This window comes from Ranitomeya imitator, chromosome 6, assembly GCF_032444005.1.
Source record: "Ranitomeya imitator isolate aRanImi1 chromosome 6, aRanImi1.pri, whole genome shotgun sequence".
NCBI classification, from domain to species: domain Eukaryota; kingdom Metazoa; phylum Chordata; class Amphibia; order Anura; family Dendrobatidae; genus Ranitomeya; species Ranitomeya imitator.
Genome location: NC_091287.1, coordinates 399,119,325 through 399,142,032, shown reverse-complemented (window position 1 = coordinate 399,142,032; position 22,708 = coordinate 399,119,325). Strand labels below are relative to the sequence as shown.

Here is a 22,708-nt window from a genome sequence, read left to right as displayed (position 1 = left end):
CAGCGCTACACTGGGGAGGCTGAGGGACCCCCCATCGCAGGTATCAGCCGCAGATATCTTGCGGCAGGGAAGGGAAAGGCTGGGCCCCCCAATCCCGACCATCTGCACAGCACCGTCGGAGGATAAGCTTGCCGTTCCTATCCACAGTGGGACAGGAAAAACACTGGTGGGTGGGGTGGAGAGGGTCCTTTTAACCGCTTGTTGTTCCTGTCCCACTGAGGGTAAGAAGGACGTCCTCCAATGGTGCTGTCAGGTGGTGAACTGGAAAAAGTATTATTCATCACCAAACTGGTCCTTGAATGTTGTGAGAAGTTGTTCTTGGAGGATGGTTAGATCCCATTTACTCATGATAGTGTTCTTAGACAAAATTGTGAGTGATCTTAATCCATGGGATGAAAAGCTCCAACATATGAATAGTCTCATGATTGTCCGCAGAAGGTGAGCGCTGCCATAAGTCCTGTGTCATTCCAACAGTAAAGCAGCCCGAGATCTTTCATGTGTGGAGTTGACTTTCATCCATGGAGTGTGCTCACTCACAGTTTTGCCAAAGAACACTGCAATGAATAGAAACTTTTAACAGGAGCAATATGGTGATTAAACAATGCTTTTTCCAGCATGATGGAGCCCACTGTCACACAGCTACAGACGTAACTAAGTGTCTCAAAGAACAAAACATTGAGTTCATATTTAGAAAGCTTCCCAGATCTCAATCTCATTGAGAACCTGTAGCCAACCCTCAAAAAGCAGGACAAACAAAACCATAGAATTCAGTCACTGATTAGACAAGAATGGGTCATCAGTTAGGATTTAGCCCAGAAGCGGATATTCAGCTGTCAGAGTGAAGTGCAGAAGTCTTGAAAGATAATGGTCAACACAGTAAACTTTACATAAACGTAATGTATTTGTCAGTAAAAGATTAAAAACTTCTGAAATGCTTAAAATTCAGTAACCATAGAAACATCTGGCTGAAAGATCTAAAAACACGGAAGCAGCGAACTTTATGAAATCCAAAATTTGTGTCAACCTCAAAACTTTTGGCTACGGCTGTATGATGCACATACAATTCAAGGTTTGCTCAGTTAGCTAAAGAAGAGTACATGCAGTTTTATGAGATGCAATGCTGCATTGTGAGAAATGTTGTATCTCTTCAATTACATAGTCAAATCAGCAAATTGCTTAAAAGGTTAGTGGGCTAAGAAAGGCTCTTTTGTAGACCCAATAAACTTAAAGAATTATGTAGCTTGCTTATACAGCAATGCTGTTATATCAGGGGGTTGGACGAGATGACCCAGGAGGTCCCTTCCAACTCTAACATTCTATGATTCTATTACCGTATAGTGGGGAGTTGCTATATAAGCAATTTATCATGATAATTCAAACAAACTCCCATCATGGTTTACAATATAGGGGAAAAAAATACCATCAAGACTGAGGTTTGACAATGTATTTGGTGCCAATATTTGGCAAAGATTGCTATGTGCCAGTGCTATATTGCAGTGTAATGCAGGAGAACATCATGGCGGCATGAAAAGCAAGTTGTAAAAAAAAAAATAATAATAATAATAATGAGACTGAATCCATATTTTTGTGATTTGCTTGTTGCAGCCTCGATACCCTGGGGTTGCAATGCAGCTCCAGTCACCTGCATTATGCTGCGATGTAGCAGTACAAAGCGATTCTGGCCTGAGCTAATTTTGTCGAAGTCACCGTGTAGCCTCAGCCTAACGCGTGTCAAGCACTAGAGAATTTTAACTACCCACAAGGCTGATTTTACTATAAATTAGGAAAGATAGCATATACAGCAGAATGTTGTCAATAGCCACATTTAAGTATGTTTCTCCGAATGCTGCATGTAAAGGGAGTGACAATTTGGCAAAGAATTACATTGGCAATCATGGTTTGTGACCCAGTCTCAGAGATCATTAGATTCAATGGGAAAGCTTGGAAAAACATAAGGCTTTCATTGTCGCACTGGTTATCAGCTCTGAAATATTAAACCTCAGGTATTCAACAAGGGTCAGTGAGAACAAGAATGCCTATATACAGCCATTGTATCTACAATGGGACGCTTGTCAAGAGGCTCCAGCAAACAATAATTAAGGTATTTGGTGTGGTATGCATTAAGTCACAAACGAAGAGCTCTGGTAATATTCATCATCCGCAGACAGTAGGACTGACTTCATCGTGTGAAACGTGTAGAATCACCAGATTTACCTAAATGTAGATTATTACAATCAATTATTCATTCAGATATTATTACATTTTCTGTCTGCCAGGTTACATAGCATTTTCTTGTATCTATAATCTAAAGATAAGTTATCTAGGGACAGACTGCGGATCACTAGATCCATTCTGTAGTCACTAAATGCTGCATAGAGACCCACATGAAGGAAGGTTGCTGGAGCCTGTAGTTCAGCTGCTTGCTGAGACAACCACGCCCTGAGATTCTGAGGTTCTGTAAATTGTATACAGTAAGAAAAATGACATGTATGGTATATAAAAAGGATCGCACGACAGGAGGGATCCAGATACTGTACTACAGGGTATAAGGGATTCCCTGCTGTTAACACTTACAAACATCTCTGCGTCTTCAACTTGTTAATTTTCATTAGAAGTTCTAAAAGCAAAATAATATTTACTGTTAGAGGCAAAGAAAATTACTTATACAAGTGACTAAATATGAAGCATGGCTAATACAAGGATATGATCAAACTATTTATATTTTTTTTTGTTGTTGCCTCTCCCCCATTTAACAGCAACAACTATTAAAAAAAAATACATTGTATGTATGTATGTATGTATGTATGTATGTATATAAATAATTATTATTATTATTATTATTATTATTATTATTATGTGCACACACACATACATATATATATATATATATATATATATATATATATATATATATATATGTCCCATGAATTGGAATAAAGGACTTTACATTTAGGAAATGGTGAGTGCCGCTTTAATTCATCAATGCATAGACATTCCAGTGGCTAATACATGCTGCCCATGATTTAGGCTGCACGTAAAACCTGACAAGTTCCCTTTAATAAAGAAGCCTGTTCAGATGCGCACTGATCCTCAGCCGGCCTCCGGCTGTCACAGCAGCCTATTTGCTCCATGTGATCGCCTCGAAGGGGGACGCCAATAGGCAATTGAACTAATGTCTGGTCTGGATCGCAGCTCTTAAATGCTGCCGCCAGTGATTTCCAGGGGCAATTAAGAGGTTAACAGAAGTTATCAGTGAGCCTGAACGCTACTATTAGAGGCTGATAACCGATATATAATATAGTCGGCATCTACCCTGTGTGAAGCAGACTTAGCTACTGAGCCCGCTCCAAAGCCCTTGATAACCTGCATGAATAGTACGTTATGGAGCATGAAGGATTTAATAGATTGTACAGTGCAAATCAGTCACCTTTGTTCTCAACATTGTTGATCCTGTTTTACACAGAACGATGCTCTTTTGAGCAGCTCAGATTATTTCACCCAACAAATGAGCGTTTTTCTCATTCTTTGGGAGATTAGCCGTCTGTTGCACTGCCACAGCATTCCTAGGAACGCTCGCTCACGGTAGGACTAATGGATCTTTAGAGTTTTATATGGTCACAAGGTGTTTGACACAACATCGCTGCATCTTTGAGGTCCAGTGGACAATTTTTAGTTAGCGTTTTTAAATGTTGCAAAAGTGTCGTGAATTTCATGCGTTTTTAATAGTTTTTTTTACATGTGTATGTTAGGTGTCGAGTTCCCGCCGCTGCACAGGGGGAATCTCGAACCATCTCCGCTGCGGTCTCCCATTCTCCTCCAGCCGCTGTGGAACCTGCTCAGCAGAGACGTCGGTCCCAGTGTCTGGCTCAAGCTGATACTGTGCGGCTGGTTACTGCTGTCCTTCCAGGCTCAGCTATCGTAACCAGTATTGATCAGCGGCGAGCGGGCGCTCCTGAGACCAAGTCCTGCTTTTCTTCTTCTGAGCATGCTCAAGGGACGACCTCCCATTGGAGGTTGGGGGTCACATGCTCAGGTCCTGTAGCAGCTCCTATTGGACCACTAGGAAGGTCCTGGAGAGCTTCCGCTATAAAAGGTTCGCATGGCCATGCGCTAGTATAAACCTGTTATCATGTGTGTGTGGATGTATGACTGTTCTGGTGATTGCTCCTTAACCATTCCCATTCCTAGTGTTGTTGAATGTTCGCAAATGTTAGAGCTACCTAGCGCCTGACAGTGCTATCCGAGACACAAGAACACGATCCTACTGTGTCAAACCAGCAGCTACCGCCAGTGCGGCGCCGTGCGCAATCGGTGCGCTTTCCTAGCCCTAGTTAGGGTGGTTAGTGGCGTCCGCCAGAGCGGCGCTGTACGCACTCTGTGCGGTAATCTTTAATCCGTTCTGACAACCAGTCAGTGTAGGGTGGGAACTCCCGCTTGATCTCAGCATCTGATTCAGGGCCTCCTCAGGCGCGGGCTCAAAAGCCACCGAGGGTCAGAGCGAGATCAATTACCAGCATAGTGGGGGTGAGTTTCAGGGATCCCACCAGTGCCCATCTGCTGTACCCTGAGACTGCTAACGGGGCACAGCATTTCCTTTGTTTCCCCGCGACTCTGTGAAGCAACAGAGTTCGCATCAGTTCATGCCGGGTGACGGAACCCGTATTTATTCTGGCGTAGTACCGCCATATAGTACCGCCATTACCTAGCAGCAGGTTCCATCTCTGCATGGTGGACCCCGGGCTGCGAACGCACCTTTTACTATCTTTATATTTATTCGGTGCATTCCGCCAGCCCTAACAGTGTATTTGTAAAATTTTCATGAGAGTTGAGTTTTTCAATGTCCATAGCGAAGCCACCTCTCCAAATTACTTTTTGAAGTACGTATCACCAATTCAATACAAATTAGATAGGCTTAAACTCTGAACACAAGTTACCATCAGTGTAGTGTGATTAGCGGTATACTGTTTTGTTACCTTGTAACTCTTTGTCATGACACTCCTTCAGCTTTGTCCACAGTTCCTTAAATAAATCTCCAGGAGCCACACTCTCCGTGGAGCTTGGACTTCCACAGCTGCTTCCCGAAATATTCATCTTAGGACAGACGACGTGGATCGCTCACTCTTACAGGTTCCAATCACATAGCGCTGCTCACTGGTGCAAATACAGGAGACTCTTTGATACTCTATTTAGGGTAAAAAAATATATTTTTGAAGTCACAACTAATACAAAATAGTACTCCAATTACATGACAACAAAATCCATCTGCCAGGTGAGGTCTCTACTGCTAGAATTCCCAGAAACGGAGAACAGAGGTGCAGGATGTATACGGTGCAAGGCAAAACGGTAAGTTAAATATTAGCGCTTATCATAAATATAGCCAAAGATGTGTCCCACAGGATCACAGCGGCTCCTTCAATATGTATAGTGGTCCCAAAAATCTGTGGGATTTGTGCAGCCGATGTAGTGTGAACCTGTGCACTCCATGTACGGATGTAGGAAGATAATAGATTGAACTTGATGGATTTGTGACTTTTTCACCCAATGCAACTTTGTAACATTTATGGTGGGTGTCCCATGTGTATGGTGGGTTACTGTGCAGCCAATTTCAGACGTGCAGCACGTACGGATGTGTTTCTCAATTCTATTATTCACTTCCATCAAAGGAACAGAACAGCATTACCGTCAGCGACATAGACACCAGCGGCCTCTGAGGCCCCACTGCCTCCAATGCGGTTTGTTATTTCCACCGATAGCCGCCATTCTGATGGGCACAATACTGCTGCTTGCTGACCTAATTGGCACAGGATTTTTGGATGGATTTGCGGCATAAGCTAAAACTCAATTTCCCCAACCTGCTCGTGTCAGGGGATGATAGGAGCCGCAACATTTATAAAATAGCCTTAATGGTGTTAAATCCCAGGGCAGTCTTGGGGCAGCATTGCCCAGATGGTGCGTCCTGGCCAGATTGGGAGCTGAGCGGAGTGTGCGGAGCTCGGTGCCTGTGGCTTTAATACGTTGTGTTCAATAATGGTATATTACAGAGTGGAGCAAGAAGCAACCACAGTGCAAAAGCAATCACTGCGCATGTGCTAATAGCAGGGGGGCGCACATGCTCAGATGGAGACATGGTCATGTGACATCAGTCACCAATGCTGTGTGTCCTACGCACAGAGACAGTGCAGCATACATGTGTAACTATGTAATAATTCATGATTCGCGGCCTCAGACAGCGACAGGACTCTGCCCTCACTGTCCCTGGTGGTGCACGGTCACCGTTTACAAAACTACGTAATAAGAATACACTGTCCGCACAGGGAACAGTTTCCGAAAAATACTGTAGAGCTCACCCCTGACAGAGCGCTGCACGCTCCCCCCGTACCTTACACGCTGCACGGACGGCACCGCTCGTCATCCACAGCTGATGTGCGGCGGGAAATACAAAGCGCAGGAAGCTGCATTGCGTGACGTGCGCGCTCCCGCCGCCCTCAGCTACGGCACGTGACCTGCTGCGGGCCGGGTCTGTACTATGTATTTGTATGCCGGCGCTGCGCGCACTGCGCTCAGTTCTGTCCGGGTCCCGAGTCGGCGACTCGGTGCGCTGTAGCGGAGTGTGTGTCCTGTCTGTATACCGCGTCTATCTGCAGTGTTCTGTCTCTATATACTGTCCCTGTACACCGTATCCCCCTCTCTGTATACTGTGTTCTGTCTATATACTGTCCCTGTACACCATATCCCCTGCTTTGTATACCATGTCGCCCTCTCTGTATACTGTGTTCTGTCTATATACTGTCCCTGTACACCGTGTCCCCCTCACTGTATTTCGTGTCCTGTCTCTGCATACTGTCCCTGTACACCATATCCCCCTCTCTGTATACTGTGTTCTGTCTCTATATACTGTCCCTGTAACACAGTATCCCCCTCTCTGTATACTGTGTTCTGTCTCTATATACTGTCCCTGTAACACAGTATCCCCCTCTCTGTATACTGTGTTCTGTCTATATACTGTCCCTGTATACCGTGTGCCCCTCTCTGTATACTGTGTCCTGTCTCTATATCCTGTCCCAGTATACAGTGTCCCTCTCTGTATACTGTCACTTTATACCGTATCCCCCTCTCTGTATACTGTGTTCTGTCTCTATATACTGTCCCTGTACACCATATCCCCTGCTTTGTATACCATGTCGCCCTCTCTGTATACTGTGTTCTGTCTATATACTGTCCCTGTACACAGTGTCCCCCTCACTGTATTTCGTGTCCTGTCTCTGCATACTGTCCCTGTACACCATATCCCCCTTTCTGTATACTGTGTTCTGTCTCTATATACTGTCCCTGTATCCCCCTCTCTGTATACTGTGTTCTGTCTATATACTGTCCCTGTACACCGTTTTCCCCTCTCTGTATACTGTGTTCTGTCTCTGCATACTGTCCCTGTACACCGTATCCCCCTTTCTGTATACTGTTTTTGTCTCTATATACTGTCCCTGTAACACAGTATCCCCCTCTCTGTATACTGTGTTCTGTCTATATACTGTCCCTGTACACCGTTTTCCCCTTTCTGTATACTGTGTTCTGTCTCTATATACTGTCCCTGTAACACAGTATCCCCCTCTCTGTATACTGTGTTCTGTCTCTACATACTGTCCCTGTATACCGTGTGCCCCTCTCTGTATACTGTGTCCTGTCTCTATATCCTGTCCCAGTATACAGTGTCCCTCTCTGTATACTGTCACTTTATACCGTATCCCCCTCTCTGTATACTGTGTTCTGTCTACATACTGTCCCTGTACACCGTATGCCCCTCTCTGTATACCGTGTTCTAGCTCTACATACTGTCCCTGTACACCGTATCACCCTTTCTGTATACTGTTCTGTCTCTATATACTGTCTCTGTATACCGTGTCCCCCTCTCTGTATACTGTCCCTGTACATCGTATCCCCCTCTCTGTACACTGTGTTCTGTCTATATACTGTCCCTGTACACCGTATACCCCTCTCTGTATACCGTGTTCTAGCTCTACATACTGTCCCTGTACACCGTATCCCCCTTTCTGTATACTGTGTTCTGTCTCTATATACTGTCCCTGTAACACAGTATCCCCCTCTCTGTATACTGTGTTCTGTCTATATACTGTCCCTGTATACCGTGTGCCCCTCTCTGTATACTGTGTCCTGTCTCTATATCCTGTCCCAGTATACAGTGTCCCTCTCTGTATACTGTCACTTTATACCGTATCCCCCTCTCTGTATACTGTGTTCTGTCTCTATATACTGTCCCTGTACACCATATCCCCTGCTTTGTATACCATGTCGCCCTCTCTGTATACTGTGTTCTGTCTATATACTGTCCCTGTACACAGTGTCTCCCTCACTGTATTTCGTGTCCTGTCTCTGCATACTGTCCCTGTACACCATATCCCCCTTTCTGTATACTGTGTTCTGTCTCTATATACTGTCCCTGTAACACAGTATCCCCCTCTCTGTATACTGTGTTCTGTCTATATACTGTCCCTGTACACCGTTTTCCCCTCTCTGTATACTGTGTTCTGTCTCTACATACTGTCCCTGTACACCGTATCCCCCTTTCTGTATACTGTGTTTTGTCTCTATATACTGTCCCTGTAACACAGTATCCCCCTCTCTGTATACTGTGTTCTGTCTATATACTGTCCCTGTACACCGTTTTCCCCTTTCTGTATACTGTGTTCTGTCTCTATATACTGTCCCTGTAACACAGTATCCCCCTCTCTGTTTACTGTGTTCTGTCTATATACTGTCCCTGTATACCGTGTGCCCCTCTCTGTATACTGTGTCCTGTCTCTATATCCTGTCCCAGTATACAGTGTCCCTCTCTGTATACTGTCACTTTATACCGTATCCCCCTCTCTGTATACTGTGTTCTGTCTACATACTGTCCCTGTACACCGTATGCCCCTCTCTGTATACCGTGTTCTAGCTCTACATACTGTCCCTGTACACCGTATCACCCTTTCTGTATACTGTTCTGTCTCTATATACTGTCTCTGTATACCGTGTCCCCCTCTCTGTATACTGTCCCTGTACAGCGTATCCCCCTCTCTGTACACTGTGTTCTGTCTATATACTGTCCCTGTACACCGTATGCCCCTCTCTGTATACCGTGTTCTAGCTCTACATACTGTCCCTGTACACCGTATCCCCCTTTCTGTATACTGTGTTCTGTCTATATACTGTCCCTGTACACCGTGTTCCCCTCTCTGTATGTTTCCTGTCTATATACTGTTCCTGTTCACCGTATGCCCCTCTCTGTATACTGTGTTCTCTCTATATACTGTCCCTGTACACCGTATCCCCCTCTGTATACTGTCCTGTCTATATACTGTCCCTGTACACCGTATCCCCCTCTCTGTATACTGTGTTCTGTCTATATACTGTCCCTATACACCGTGTCCCCCTCACTGTATTTCGTGTCCTGTCTCTATATACTGTCCCTGTACACCATATCCCCTGCTTTGTATACCATGTCCCCCTCTCTATACTGTGTTCTGTCTATATACTGTCCCTGTACACAGTGTCCCCCTCTCTGTATACCGGACCCTGTCTCTATATACTGTCCCTGTGCACCATATCCCCTGCGTTGCATACCATGTCCCCCTCTCTGTATACTGTGTTCTGTCTCTATATACTGTCCCTGTACACCGTGTCCTGTCTCTATAAACTGTCCCTGTACACCATATCCCCTGCTTTGTATACCATGTCCCCCTCTCAGTATACTGTGTTCTGTCTCTATATACTGTCCCTGTATACCATGTCCCCCTCTCTGTATACCGCGTCCTATCTCTATATACTGTCCCTGTACACCATATCCCCTGCTTTGTATACTGTGTTCTGTCTCTATATTCTGTCCCTGTACACCGTGTGCCCCTCTCTGTATATCGTGTCCTGTCTCTATATACTGTCCCTGTATACCAGGGGTGTCAAACTGCATTCCTCGAGGGCTGCAAACAGGTCATGTTTTCAGGATTTCCTTGCATTGCACAGGTGATAATTTAATCACCTGCAGAGAATGATTCCAGCACCTTGTGCAATGCTAAGGAAATCTTGAAAACACGCATGGTTTGAGGCCCTCGAGGAATGCAGTTTGATACCCCTGCTGTATACCATGTCCCCCTCTCTGTATACCGTTAAATAAATAAGGCAGCACACTGCAGCGCTAAGGCTACGTTCACATTAGCGTTATGCATGTTTGCGTCGGGTTTGCGTTAGGCGACGCAGCGGCGACGCATGCGTCATGCGCCCCTATATTTAACATGGGGGGACGCATGCGTCTTTTTGTGATGCGTTGTGCGACGCATGCGGTTTTTTTTGCCGCAAGCGTCGGGCCAAGAAAACGCAACAAGTTGCATTTTTCTTGCGTCCTAATTTTGGCAAAAAAACGACGCATGCGCCGCAAAACGCAGCGTTTTTGCGTGCGTTTTGTTGCGTTTTTGTTTGCGTTGTGCGTTGCGTCGCCGACGCAGCGGCGCACAACGCAAATGTGAACGTAGCCTTAAACATTCAAACAGGAAACACGAAAATTGAACTGCATTACTGCACTAGAAATATGAAAAATGAGAGCGTTTAGCGCATAAAAATGGCCAATTTTATGTGTACCTGGTAGCGACTTTACGGCATCTCTCCTATAGCAGGTCCTACACTTGCCTTTCCTCGCTGAGAATAAATGTCTCCATCTGAATGGGTACCTGTGAAACCTCTTCTAAGGGCTTGTTTTCACTTGCGAGAAACACGTCCGAGTCTCGCATGTGGAAACGAAGCTCTGGCGCCGGCACTGTGGAGCAGAGCGTGCGGCCGCATAGGAACACATGGAGCCGCACGCTCCGCTCCGGAGTGCCGGCACCAGAGCTTCGTTTCCACATGCGAGACACGGACGTGTTTCTCGCATGTGTGATCCCGGCCTTAGACTAAATTTCTCTCTCTCTATGGAGGCGTATTGGACCTGCTGTAATTAAAACACCTGTGGCTAGGAGGCGGAGTGCTCGATCAGAAGGCTAAAGAATACATTTAAAAAAACTGACCGTCGCATCCAAACTTTTGGATGTGACGGTCAGTTTCTTGAAATCTCTATACCGTGTCCTGTCTCTATATACTGTCCCTGTACACCGTATACCATGTCTCCTCTCTGTATACCGTGTCCTGTCTCTATATACTGTCCCTGTACACAGTATCTCCCTCTCTGCATCAGCCAGCCCCCTTCACACACTTCTCTGGCCTGGAAGTTTCTGAATGGGCAGGTGCTCCTTGCTCAGATGCCATTTTTTTAAAAGTATATTTAAGGTTCCATTTAAATGTTAACATATTCAAAACAATAAAAGCTTTGTACATCCATAAAACTGTTGGATTAGGACTGGTTTGAATGGAATCTGTCAGTAATTCTCCATCTATATATAATACATGTGCATTTAGCTGCTGATATTTACAAGATAATCAACACCTTTATATCTCCGTGTTTGTAGTTTCCCTCTTGAGAAAAAAACATTTTGTAGTGATGCTAATGAGGTTGAGACAGCTTCCATTGCCTGAGCCCTGCTGCTCCACTCTCTAATGCCGCCCTCCGCTAGTTGACTGATAGCGCTGCAATGTCTTTAGGGGATTACGGCAGCATCACTGTCTATAGTGAAGCACAGCGTTAGGTGGAGAATGCCCTGCCCCAGAATCACACTATATATTGAGTCACATCTCCACAAGTAAAGTTCCACCCCATATGTCATGCAATGGGGAGCTCTTAATACAAGAGGACTATACTTTGAAGACTCTTGATACATACCAGGAATTTTACATATAGAATATTTCTGTTTCAGGGAGACAATGGACTGACAGCTAATTTCCATGCCATTATTTTACTCTTATTAGAGCAGACATGCAATTGCTTAAAAAAACAATCTTTTTTTCATAAGATCCTTAAACCTGTCAAGATGCAAATTTAAGGTAATTCAATCCTAGGGAAATAAATGTGGTAGTGCATATGCAAAATAACAGACCAGAGCCATCCTAATCTTATGTCCTCGTTTTATCGTGTTTACTCACGGTAATTAAAAAAATAATCCAGGTAAGCAAACATTTGGTATTCGAAAAAGAGATTTGGTGGAATAGACCAAAACATTCCATTGCCAACTTCAGTTAACTATTTATTATGTTTTGCTTATATAGCGTCATCATATTCCGCAGTGCTTTACAGACATCATCATCTCTGTCCCCAATGGGGCTCACAATCTAGATTTCTTATCAGTGTATCTTTGGAGTGCGGTAGGAAACCCACAAACACGGGGAGAAGATAGACTGCTTGCAGATGTTGTCCTTGGTGGGATTTGAAATCAGGACCCCAGTGCTGCAAGGCTCCAGTGCTAACTACTGAGCCACCGTGCTGCCGACTGAGTGTATAGATCAGTGTGTGCACAACATGTGACCTGGGGGCCTTATGTGGCCCATGATGCTCTTCTGCACTGCCGTTAACCATCTGCTCATAGATATGATAGTGCCTGGTCATATGTATTTTCCATGGCATGGAGAAGACCAGTGTTGCGTAGAACCATCGGGACAGGTATTTGTGACTGGTGTGGTCATTTGTGGGACAGCCATCCAGTCCTGACTCCTGTAGCACAGTAAATGAGGTGAAGAAGAATGTGAGTCCGCAAGGACAGGGTCCTCTCCCCTCTGTACCAGCCTGTCACTGTAAACTTGTTTACTGTAAACTATATAACCCTGTATGTAACCCCTTTCTCATGTACAGCACCATGGAATTAATGGTGCTATATAAATAATAATAAAGAAGAGGCCATGCCGAGTGCTATTTTATTCATTGTGGTCTTGGGGAGAAGGGAAACACTCGACTGATTCAGCATCTGGCATATATAACAATGGAGTGAGCTAAATGCATGGTCTCCTTTCAGGACCACAAACCCATGAGAAAGATACCTCTACCTTCCTGTTAGCTGGGAGCTCTACATGGAACCAGCACATATTAGATATTTGTAGCACATCATTTTCTAGTAATATTGCAGCCATTGGAGTGGGATTGATCTGACAATGAGGCCCTCGGACCAAAATGGTTGTGCACCCCTGGTATAGATGGACTAATGGCAATATGCGAATGTGCGATCTTATGGCTGAATTGAAGACCTCCTCCTCTTATCCACGATTATTCGCTCCTCAACCGCCTCCAAGACTTCTCCCGAATATCACCCATCCTCTGGAATTCTGTGCCCCAACACGTCCGGTTATCCACTACTTTTGGATCCTTCAAAAGAAACCTGAGAACCCACCTCTTCAAGGAAGCTTACAGCCTGTAAAGACCACACGGCCACCGCAACACCATCGGAGCTCCTGCAACCCTCGACCTACTGTCTCCTTCCCCATAATCCTGTAGAATGTAAGCCCGCAAGGGCAGGGACCTCTTCCCTCTGTACCAGTCTGTCATTGTTAGTTTGCTTACTGTAAGTGATATCTGTATTTTAAATTAACCCCTTCTCATGTACAGCACCATGGAATTAATGGTGCTATATAAATAAATAATAATTTCAAGATAAGCAGATATAATTGCATGATAGTGTTCTCATTTCTGAAAACATACATTTTTTGAATATTTAAACCCTTTCAGATTGAAAATATTAAGTTCCAGGTTTTCAGTATAGAAATGTAAACTGGACTTACTGTAAGGCATTGTCAAAAGTGACAGGACAAACTCTTAGAAAGCTATTGAGCTCCTAAAACCACACATACTTCATTCTTGTCTGTACAATGGCTTATATAAATATCTGAATGTACATATAGTTCTTAGTAATGTTATATGTCAGCTGCAGAGAGCTGCGATAATTCATTTCTGCCATTGTACATTTTTTAAAATTTCTGGACAAACTGGAACAACATCTTGAATACAGGTAAAGAGCAGAACACACCTAGACAGCAAAAGTGTGGGAAAAGCAGAGACAGTCATCCATAGAAGCTGCACCATATTTCCAGATGACCACAATATATAAGAATGTTAATTTAGAGAAGAAAAAATCCATGGTCTTTGCAGTAAATCCCTAATCCCAATTTTCTACATATCTTGAGAAACAAATCATATTAATCCCTTCATGACCTTGGGATTTTTCGTTTTTCCGTGTTCGTTTTTCACTCCTCTCCTTCCCAGAGCCATAACTATTTTATTTTTCCGTCAATTTGGCCATGTGAGGGACGAGTTGTACTTTTGAACGACATCATTGGTTTTAGCATGTCGTGTACTAGAAAACGGGAAAAAAATTCCAAGTGCGGTGAAATTGCAAAAAAAGTGCAATCCCACACTTGTTTTTTGTTTGTCTTTTTTGCTAGGTTCACTAAATGCTAAAACTGACCTAATATTATGATTCTCCAGGACATTACGAGTTCATAGACACCAAACATGTCTAGGTTATTTTTTACCTAAGTGGTGAAAAAAAATTCCAAACTTTGCTAAAAAAAAAAAAAAAAATTGTGCCATTTTCCGATACCTGTAGCGTCTCCATTTTTCATGATCTGGGGTCGGTTGAATTTTTTGCGTGCCGAGATTACGTTTTTAATGATAGCATTTTGGTGCAGATACGTACTTTTGATCGCCCGTTATTGCATTTTAATGCAATATCGCGGCGACCAAAAAAACGTAATTCTGGCGTTTCGAATTTTTTTCTCGCTACGCTGTTTAGCGATCAGGTTAATGCTTTTTTTTAGTTGATAGATCGGGCAATTCTGAGCGCGGCGATACCAAATATGCGTAGATTTGATTTTTTTTTATTGATTTATTTTGATTGGGGCGAAAGGGGGGTGATTTAAACTTTTATATTTTTTTATTTTTTTCACATTTTTTTTAACTTTTTTTTTAACTTTTGCCATGCTTCAATAGCCTCCATGGGAGGCTAGAAGCAGGCACAGCGCGATCGCCTCTGCTACATAGCAGCGATCTGCTGTTCACTGCTATGTAGCAGAAAATCAGATGTGCTGTGAGCGCCGACCACAGGGTGGTGCTCACAGCCACCGGCGATCAGTAACCATAGAGGTCCCAAGGACCTCTATGGTTACAATGGAGAAGCATCGCTGACCTCCGATCATGTGACGGGGGTCGGCGATGACGTCATTTCCGGCCGCCCGGCCGGAAGCGGTAGTTAAATGCCGCTGTCTGCGTTTGACAGCGGCATTTAACTAGTTAATAGGTGCGGGCAGATCGCGATTCTGCCCGCGCCTATTACGGGCACATGTCAGCTGTTCAAAACAGCTGACATGTCCCGGCTTTGATGCGGGCTCACCGCGGAGCCCTGCATCAAAGCTGGGGATCTGACCTCGGACGTACTATCCCGTCCGAGGTCAGAAAGGGGTTAAGCAAAGAAGAGCTGGTGGGAAGTTTCCCAGACAGGATACATAATAATAATAATTAATTTATTTATATAGCAATTAAAGAGTTTTAAGAAATGTCACTGTACAATTGTTATTTTCTAAAATGGCCATGTCAGTAGGGGTGACCGATGGGTGTGCACCAATTGCTTCTCTTGGTAATGTCCTGTGATTTTTTGTTTTAGATTTATAACAGTAAATAAATGCCCCAGAATGTTATGGTTTATGACAATTTATTATTTCTTGAACACAGTAATATGTGGACTCATTTACTAAGTTACATGCACCAGAAATCTGGTTTAATTATGTAAGAAAAAACTGTCTTACATGCCTTGCAGCTAACATAGAAAAATTCAAAAAAACACAACATGAAAAGCAAACTCACCAAAACTTGTCAGATGACAAATGCACTCGCAGGGTGTAGCAGGCCCCTGATAATAAATGCTAAAGCAGCACAGGTGCAGATGAGAGCAACCACCCACTCGCCCAAACATTAGAAGGGCTGGCTGCCTAGTGGAAAAAATGAACACAGGTAAGGCTTGCATAAGACACAATTCACACAGGTAAATGTGATGCACAGTGTCTGAACAACCTATTGATCACGCCCATAGTATTAGCAGGCGGGCTGTCCAGCACGAGTGCATTTGTCATCTGACAAGTTTTGGTGCGTTTGCTCTTCATGTTATGTTTTCTTACATGTCTTGCAATACAATTATGTGTTTTAAATATTAAATATATTATCCTACTATATAATTGTCTAAGGGTCACTTCCGTCTGTCATTCTGTCACGGATATTCATTGGTCACGGCCTCTGTCTGTCATGGAATCCAAGTCGCTGATTGGTCGTGGCAAAACGCCCACGACCATTGCCACGACCAATCAGCGATGGCCACAGTCCGGCGGCAATATGGCCGCTCTTTCCTCGCCGCAGTCAGTGCCCGCTCCATACTCCCCTCCAGTCATCCAGTCAGTCCTCACACAGGGTTAATGCCAGCGTTACCGGAGCGCGGCATAACGAACTCCGGTTACGCAGCTATTAACCCTGTGTGACCAAGTTTTTACTATTGATGCTGCATATGCAGCATCAATAGTAAAACGATCTAATGTTTCAAATAATAATAATAAAAAAAACCCATTATTCTCATCCTCCGACGTCGCGTCCTGTCCGCCGGCAGGTTCCGGTGCTAAGGATGCTATGGGAGAAGGACCTGCCATGACGTCACGGTCATGTGACCGCGACGTCATCACAGGTCCTGCGCTCATAGTCATACCAACCCTGGGACCGGAAGCTGCCGCGTGCACCATACACAGGAGCCAGGACTTAGGTGAGTATATGTTTATTTTTATTTTATGCCACTATTCAGCGGTGGACGCCGCGATGACAGCACCTATATAGGCTGTAACTTTTCTCTCTGGATATCCAATACTATATTGGTAGCAACCTCCGGGCAGGCCATATAGCCACTTGAATCTATACATTGTCCCAGTAAACGTTACTGATGAAGGTCCAGCTGTGGTACCGAAACGTTTTCTGATTTGGGATAATAAATCTTTCATTTCTTCATACCACAAAGTTGAGTGCCGGGTTTTGTATTATTTGCTGATTACGGTTTGGGAACCTACCCGTGCACCTCATACGGTTGTGCACACGTGTTTCTAACTACTATATGAACTCGGAATGACCTGGAGAATCTTAATGGCAGGTCAGTTTTAGCATTTAGTGAACATGGTAAAAAAAAAAAAAACTTGTGGAATTGCACTTTTTTTTTCAATTTAACTGCACTTAGAATTTTTTCCCATTTTCCAGTACACAATATAGTAAAATCAATGATGTAGAAAGTACAGCTTGCTACACAAAAAACAAGCTCTCACATGGCCATATTAACGGAAAAATAAAAAAGTTATGGCTCTGGGAAGAGAGGGAGCAAAAAACGGAAACGCAAAAACGGAAAATCCCACAGTCATTAAGTAAGTTATCCAAGTGCGAAGCAATAATAGCAAATGCCTCCAATTAGAAATGTAGCGTGGTTCTTCTGATGTCACTTACCCCATGAGCAGGGCATTGCAGTAACTTACGTATCTACGGTTACGACCAATCGTATAGTGACAGCTGTTAGTGGTCGTAACCATAGACAGCTACTGCAATGCCCTGCATATGGCAGAAGTGACATAACTTATTGGAAGAACTATGCTACATTTCTAACTGGAGGTATTTGCTAATATTATTATTACACCTGCTACATATTGGGATAGGATAATGGAGACGGGAATACCCATCGCCTCCAGAAATGCTATTTACCTGCAGATATAGTGGCAATTTGCAGGTTAAAAGTGTTTAAACTATATTTGACTGGCTTACCGGAGCACTTGCTCCAGAAGTTTTTATCTCCCAGCAGCCTCTCACTGCCAGGCATAGGGGTGGTGCAGAAAGCTGATACGTTCACCAGTCACTACACAGTGGACGAGGCTGTAATCTTTTCCACACTGACAACCTGCTCTGCAGTGTGTGTGTGCAGAGGAGACTGTCAATCAATGTGACAGCTCCCTGCACCACCCCTACAACTGGAAGCAAGCGGCTGCTGGGAGAATATAACTTCCTTTTCTCCCTGAAGCCAATGCCCGGTAGGCCAGACATGCATGATATAAACGATAAACCACCATATATGCAGGTAAATCATGTTTCTAGAGGTGACAGATACCACTTCGACAAATCTGATGCATTTTAAGATCATCTAGTCTAGTTAGCACTGTCTAAAAGCTAAACACCTATAGTAAGTCAGCTCCCATGCTCCCCATTCCACAATGCCTGAAGAACAGTACTGTGGGGAAAATGCATAGTGTGATCCAGTGTCCTCCAACATAGAAGATTTTACATGCGCCTTATATTGTTCTGACCAAATATACACTTCGTACTCTTTTGGGTGAAATGCTTTATATTATGATGAGCTGTGTATGTGACAGCTGCAGCTTCGGGTAATTTAGGTTAATAGTTAACATATGCAATTTGCACCTCTCCTACATACGGTCACAGCTGGTGAAAACAAATTATACGGTTACTACGACAGACGTTGTAAATGCATATTTATGGAAAGAGCTTACTGCATTAGTCATTAAAACCTTACTTAAATCATTTTGAATCCGAGACCACAGGTTAAATATAACAGTAATTCTGATATGCGCCCTGAATAGGCAAATAGGTAAGTTAAAATGTCAACGTTTACCGTTTGCACCGCTCCTATACATGGTCACAGCAGGTCTGCACAAAATGCACTACCTCAGACGTAGTAACTATATTTTTAACTATAGCAGACTTTAATTAAAATCTTACATAAATCACATTGGATCAGAGACTACAAGCTGAGTATAACAAGGCTAAATCTGATACACCTGGATCCTCACATAGGTCAACTCATAATCAGCAATTTTTATTCGTATTGTGTTTCTAACTCGGAAATATTATTGCCTAAAGCAGCAATTTATTTAAAGGGATAAGTCTACAACTCCCATACGCTTTAGATAGCTGTCGGTTGAACAATGATTTGGTCAATTGTTCAGCAATCAGCTATCTCCACTGACACTCCCTTAGACAAGAGCACTCGCACTGCCATGCGTTCTCCATGAGAAAACCGCTGCCACACATCTTTGGAGTCAGCTTTTCTGGCATCAGCTCTTACAGAATAAAAGGATCTGCAATCCAACATTGGACACGCCAGATCCTTCTTTCTCTCGACTTCATTTATTGAGGCAGATAAAAAATGCAAAAACGCAATGAGGTCTTATCCAAGTAATAAAGAGAAAATAAAGTGTAGGGTCCTTACCTTATGGGGTTGTGTGAGACACAGTCGCTGCAGCTTCCAAAGGAAATATATACAAATGTGCCAAGGCTGATGTCAGTATTCTGCGCTGCTGATAAATGACAAGCCATGATGAGATGAAGAACTGCTGGTTTAATGTCAACGCGTTTCGGAATCACTTACACATTATATTGTAGGACAAACCCTCCTATATCAGCAGGTTCGTGATAGTATGAGTATGGGGGCCTTAAAGGGACACTGTCACCTGAATTTGGAGGGAACAATCGTCAGCCATGGAGGCGAGGTTTTGGGGTTTTTGATTCACCCTTTCCTTACCCGCTGGCTGCATGCTGTCTGCAATATTGGATTGAAGTTCATTCTCTGTCCTCCGTAGTACATGCCTGCACAAGGCAATCAAACACCCAAAAACTCCGCCTCCATGGCTGAAGATTGTTCCCTCCAAATTCAGGTGACAGTGTCCCTTTAAGGATCTTTGTAGGTGTAACATTGGGTATTATTGTCAGGGTTACTAACTTAATGTTTTCTAGGCAATTTATTCAAACATGGTGAACAGCTAACGTTTTCTTATTTGGATGAATGGGAAAACAATAATAAATTACAAACTAAGTAATATTCTGTATGTCTATAGCGTGCAATACTGAAATGGACGCATTGGTAGCATTTATTGTGACTTGTACACATTTTTCCATGTTAATATAAATAAAATCACACCCAACATTTCTTTTTCAGGAACCGAGAACAAAATTCTACATTTGTGAACTGTCCAGGAGTTTATGAATGACAGGCAGCATCTGTATGTCCAAACATAGCAGAATTGTGTGTTGCATGCGGGTTTGCCTTGGATTTGTTTTTATTGAAACCCTTGGCATTCTAAAATATAATGGGCATTTCTATAGATTTGAAGATCCGCAGCATGCCCTGAAATCCAGTGGATGTACTTCTTATCAACGTAAAATATATCTATTAAATTTAACATCATTCCATAAGTTTGTACAATGTTAAAGCTTTTGAAAGGTAATGGTCATTTTTTGTTGTTTATTTAAACTTCATACTTATATTCTTTCACAACAAATAAGGGCAACTATCATAACCCCTTTTGTATCATTTTATTTTTCATATAAATTTATCTGTATTGTATCATTTTATTTAGTTACATATATATAAATATATGTGGCTCTTCGGCTAAGCTTTGTTTTGCTGCATGCACGTCACACACTTCCCTTTCACACTTTTCTCCAATTACGGTATATTTTTCTCTCTTAATGGTAGATACTATGGGATATTAGAGCAAATTATGTCATAATTACATTATGAATTGAACATGTGTATCTATCATATACCACCACCTTGTATTGATATGTACATATTTATTATGTACTCTTATATACACGCAAACCTGAATTTACCATGTATTGATTCATTATTTACTCTCTCGCGTTCCTTCACACCAGTGGTCTAATGTATATGAATTTTTCTTTAGAATATATCTTTATTTTCTTGTATATCTAACATAACACAATTCCTAGGCTGATGTAATGATATGTGTATTTGTGATTTTTCTTTTATTTATACGGTATAGTTTCTTATTTCTCCTTGATGGTACAAGAGCTATTTGCTACTTTCCCCTGTGGACCTATCTGTTCTCCTCATTTTTTTCTTTTGTTCTTGCTAATCTGCCTTTATGCCAGTCTTCCTGTGCGATGCGGTCACATCTCATTCAGGCTATTGCGGCAGTCACATGACCGGACCGCCAATTCCATGCCTACTCAATTGGCTCCACTCTAGTGATACCACATATCACGATTCATGGGCTGCTCTGGATCCGAGGTCCAACAATGCATGCACTGCCATTGGTTACTTTGATTAATACCACGTTTTTATCTTTTTATTTGTTGATGTGGTATAAATAGTGATGAGCGAGTGTGCTCCACGTGTAACAATGGGCTATGTATAAGTTAAAGAAAGATCATCTCATTTTTTATAAGTCATTATGCCATCAATTACTTGTTATTTTATTTTACACAATGGAAAAAAATATAAACACAGTATGAAAAAAAAAAATAGCAATTAATAGCTTATTTGTCTTTTGTATCATATCCCCAGTCTATTGTACATTACTTACTATTATAGTATTTTGAATGCTTCAAATGTAAATCTGCAATAAGATTACTGGTGTAATATTTTATATACTGCAGTGATAATTGTTTTGTAAAATTCTTAGTAATTTTTACTTTTTTAACAATTGAAAAAAGTATGAAAAAAATGTTATTTTATTATTTCTATTTTAATATAATATTTAATATAATATTTCAGTGCAATCAATTAGCAATACTGATTAATATGCATTATACTGGCATCTTCTATAGGATCTCTATTTTTCCTGATTATCACATGGCAGCTTATGAAGGGTGAGAAAGCTGTCTCTAGGAAATCTGTATTTTTCTACATGGTAAACATGATATGCAAATTCCAATTTTCCTATACAAAAGAATGTTTCAGAACACACAAGCATGATAAAACTTGTCTTCATTCCTTTCTATGTAGTTCATCTCAGGCATAATAGGAAAGTCTTGGGGTTAATAAGTTACCCAGCTGTGGACCTGTCTTATTGACTGGGCTCGCCATTAGCTAGTTAGGCTGCATTGTTCCTCAGTCGTCATATGAACAAAATAAGATTTTTTTTTTTAAGTGTGCAGTGGTCCTAATTCACTTATCTTTTTGTAGAATTTATATTTTGTTGTTATTAAATTAAAAGATATTATTAGATTAATATAAATATTATTAAGGCTCACCTTTTATGTTTATGCAGAATGCTATCTACTAGTCTTCTTATAATGGTTCTCTAGACTAGTTTACATTCGCCCACAGTAAAAAAATTAAAGAAATCCAAAATTATAATATTACAGCAAAAAAAGAAACAAAGCCATCATTAATACACCTACCTGTTTAGTTTGTCAGCTGTAGTGGTGGCGACCTCTCTTAGGTTAGGTACTCTAGGTGGGATGGATCCTGGACCATCCTGGGACAACTCCTGCTGGTGTGAGTGTGTGTGAAGATATACCTCGGATATATACAATGTGCAAAGGATATCCTAATATGCCTTTCATTCAACTCGCTGGGCAGGTTTTCACATTCTGTGTAACATGGAATGATACCAGAATTTGCTGGCATAAGAAGCTCGTCAAACCGGTTCCTCAGTCATCCAGAAACAAGTCCAACCAGTCTGCATCAAAGGCTAGGGCAACATGCTGTGGCTCAGCACCACTAAGCTCCATCCACTTCTGTGAATGATTCATTCCCTTGTCAACTCCCAACAAATGGAGAGAGAATGTTGTAGCCTCTAGCTAAATAATTTCGACTCCTGTGGGAGTGTCAAGCATCCGTGTCAAGTACAGAAAGATCCTGCAGATTCATTTGTTGAAGTCCAATGCCTTTTTATATCACGTGTGAATGTGGTAGCACAGGTTGAAATAGGACAACTATATACAAAAAGATCATTTATAATTGGGGTTCAGGGG

General features: G+C 42.5%; 1 protein-coding gene across 4 annotated transcripts in view; it reads right to left on the bottom strand.

Annotated features, from left to right (window-relative positions):
• Positions 1-22,269, bottom strand: part of RBBP8 (RB binding protein 8, endonuclease) — an 85,856-nt gene extending 63,587 nt beyond the window's left edge. Inside the window, exons 1-4 of one of the 4 annotated variants that reach the window (XM_069731189.1) lie at positions 22,133-22,269; positions 19,194-19,278; positions 4,974-5,182; positions 2,575-2,617 (exon numbers count right to left, since the gene is read on the bottom strand). In XM_069731189.1, coding sequence (XP_069587290.1) covers positions 2,575-2,617; positions 4,974-5,091 — 161 coding nt within the window. In that variant the 5' untranslated portion in view covers positions 5,092-5,182; positions 19,194-19,278; positions 22,133-22,269. Of the gene's footprint in view, positions 1-2,574; positions 2,618-4,973; positions 5,183-6,379; positions 6,485-15,760; positions 15,886-19,193; positions 19,282-22,132 lie in introns of those variants that run through there. The other 3 variants (XM_069731188.1, XM_069731191.1, XM_069731190.1) reach the window with 3 other exon arrangements.
• Between the last annotated feature and the right edge of the window lie 439 nt (positions 22,270-22,708).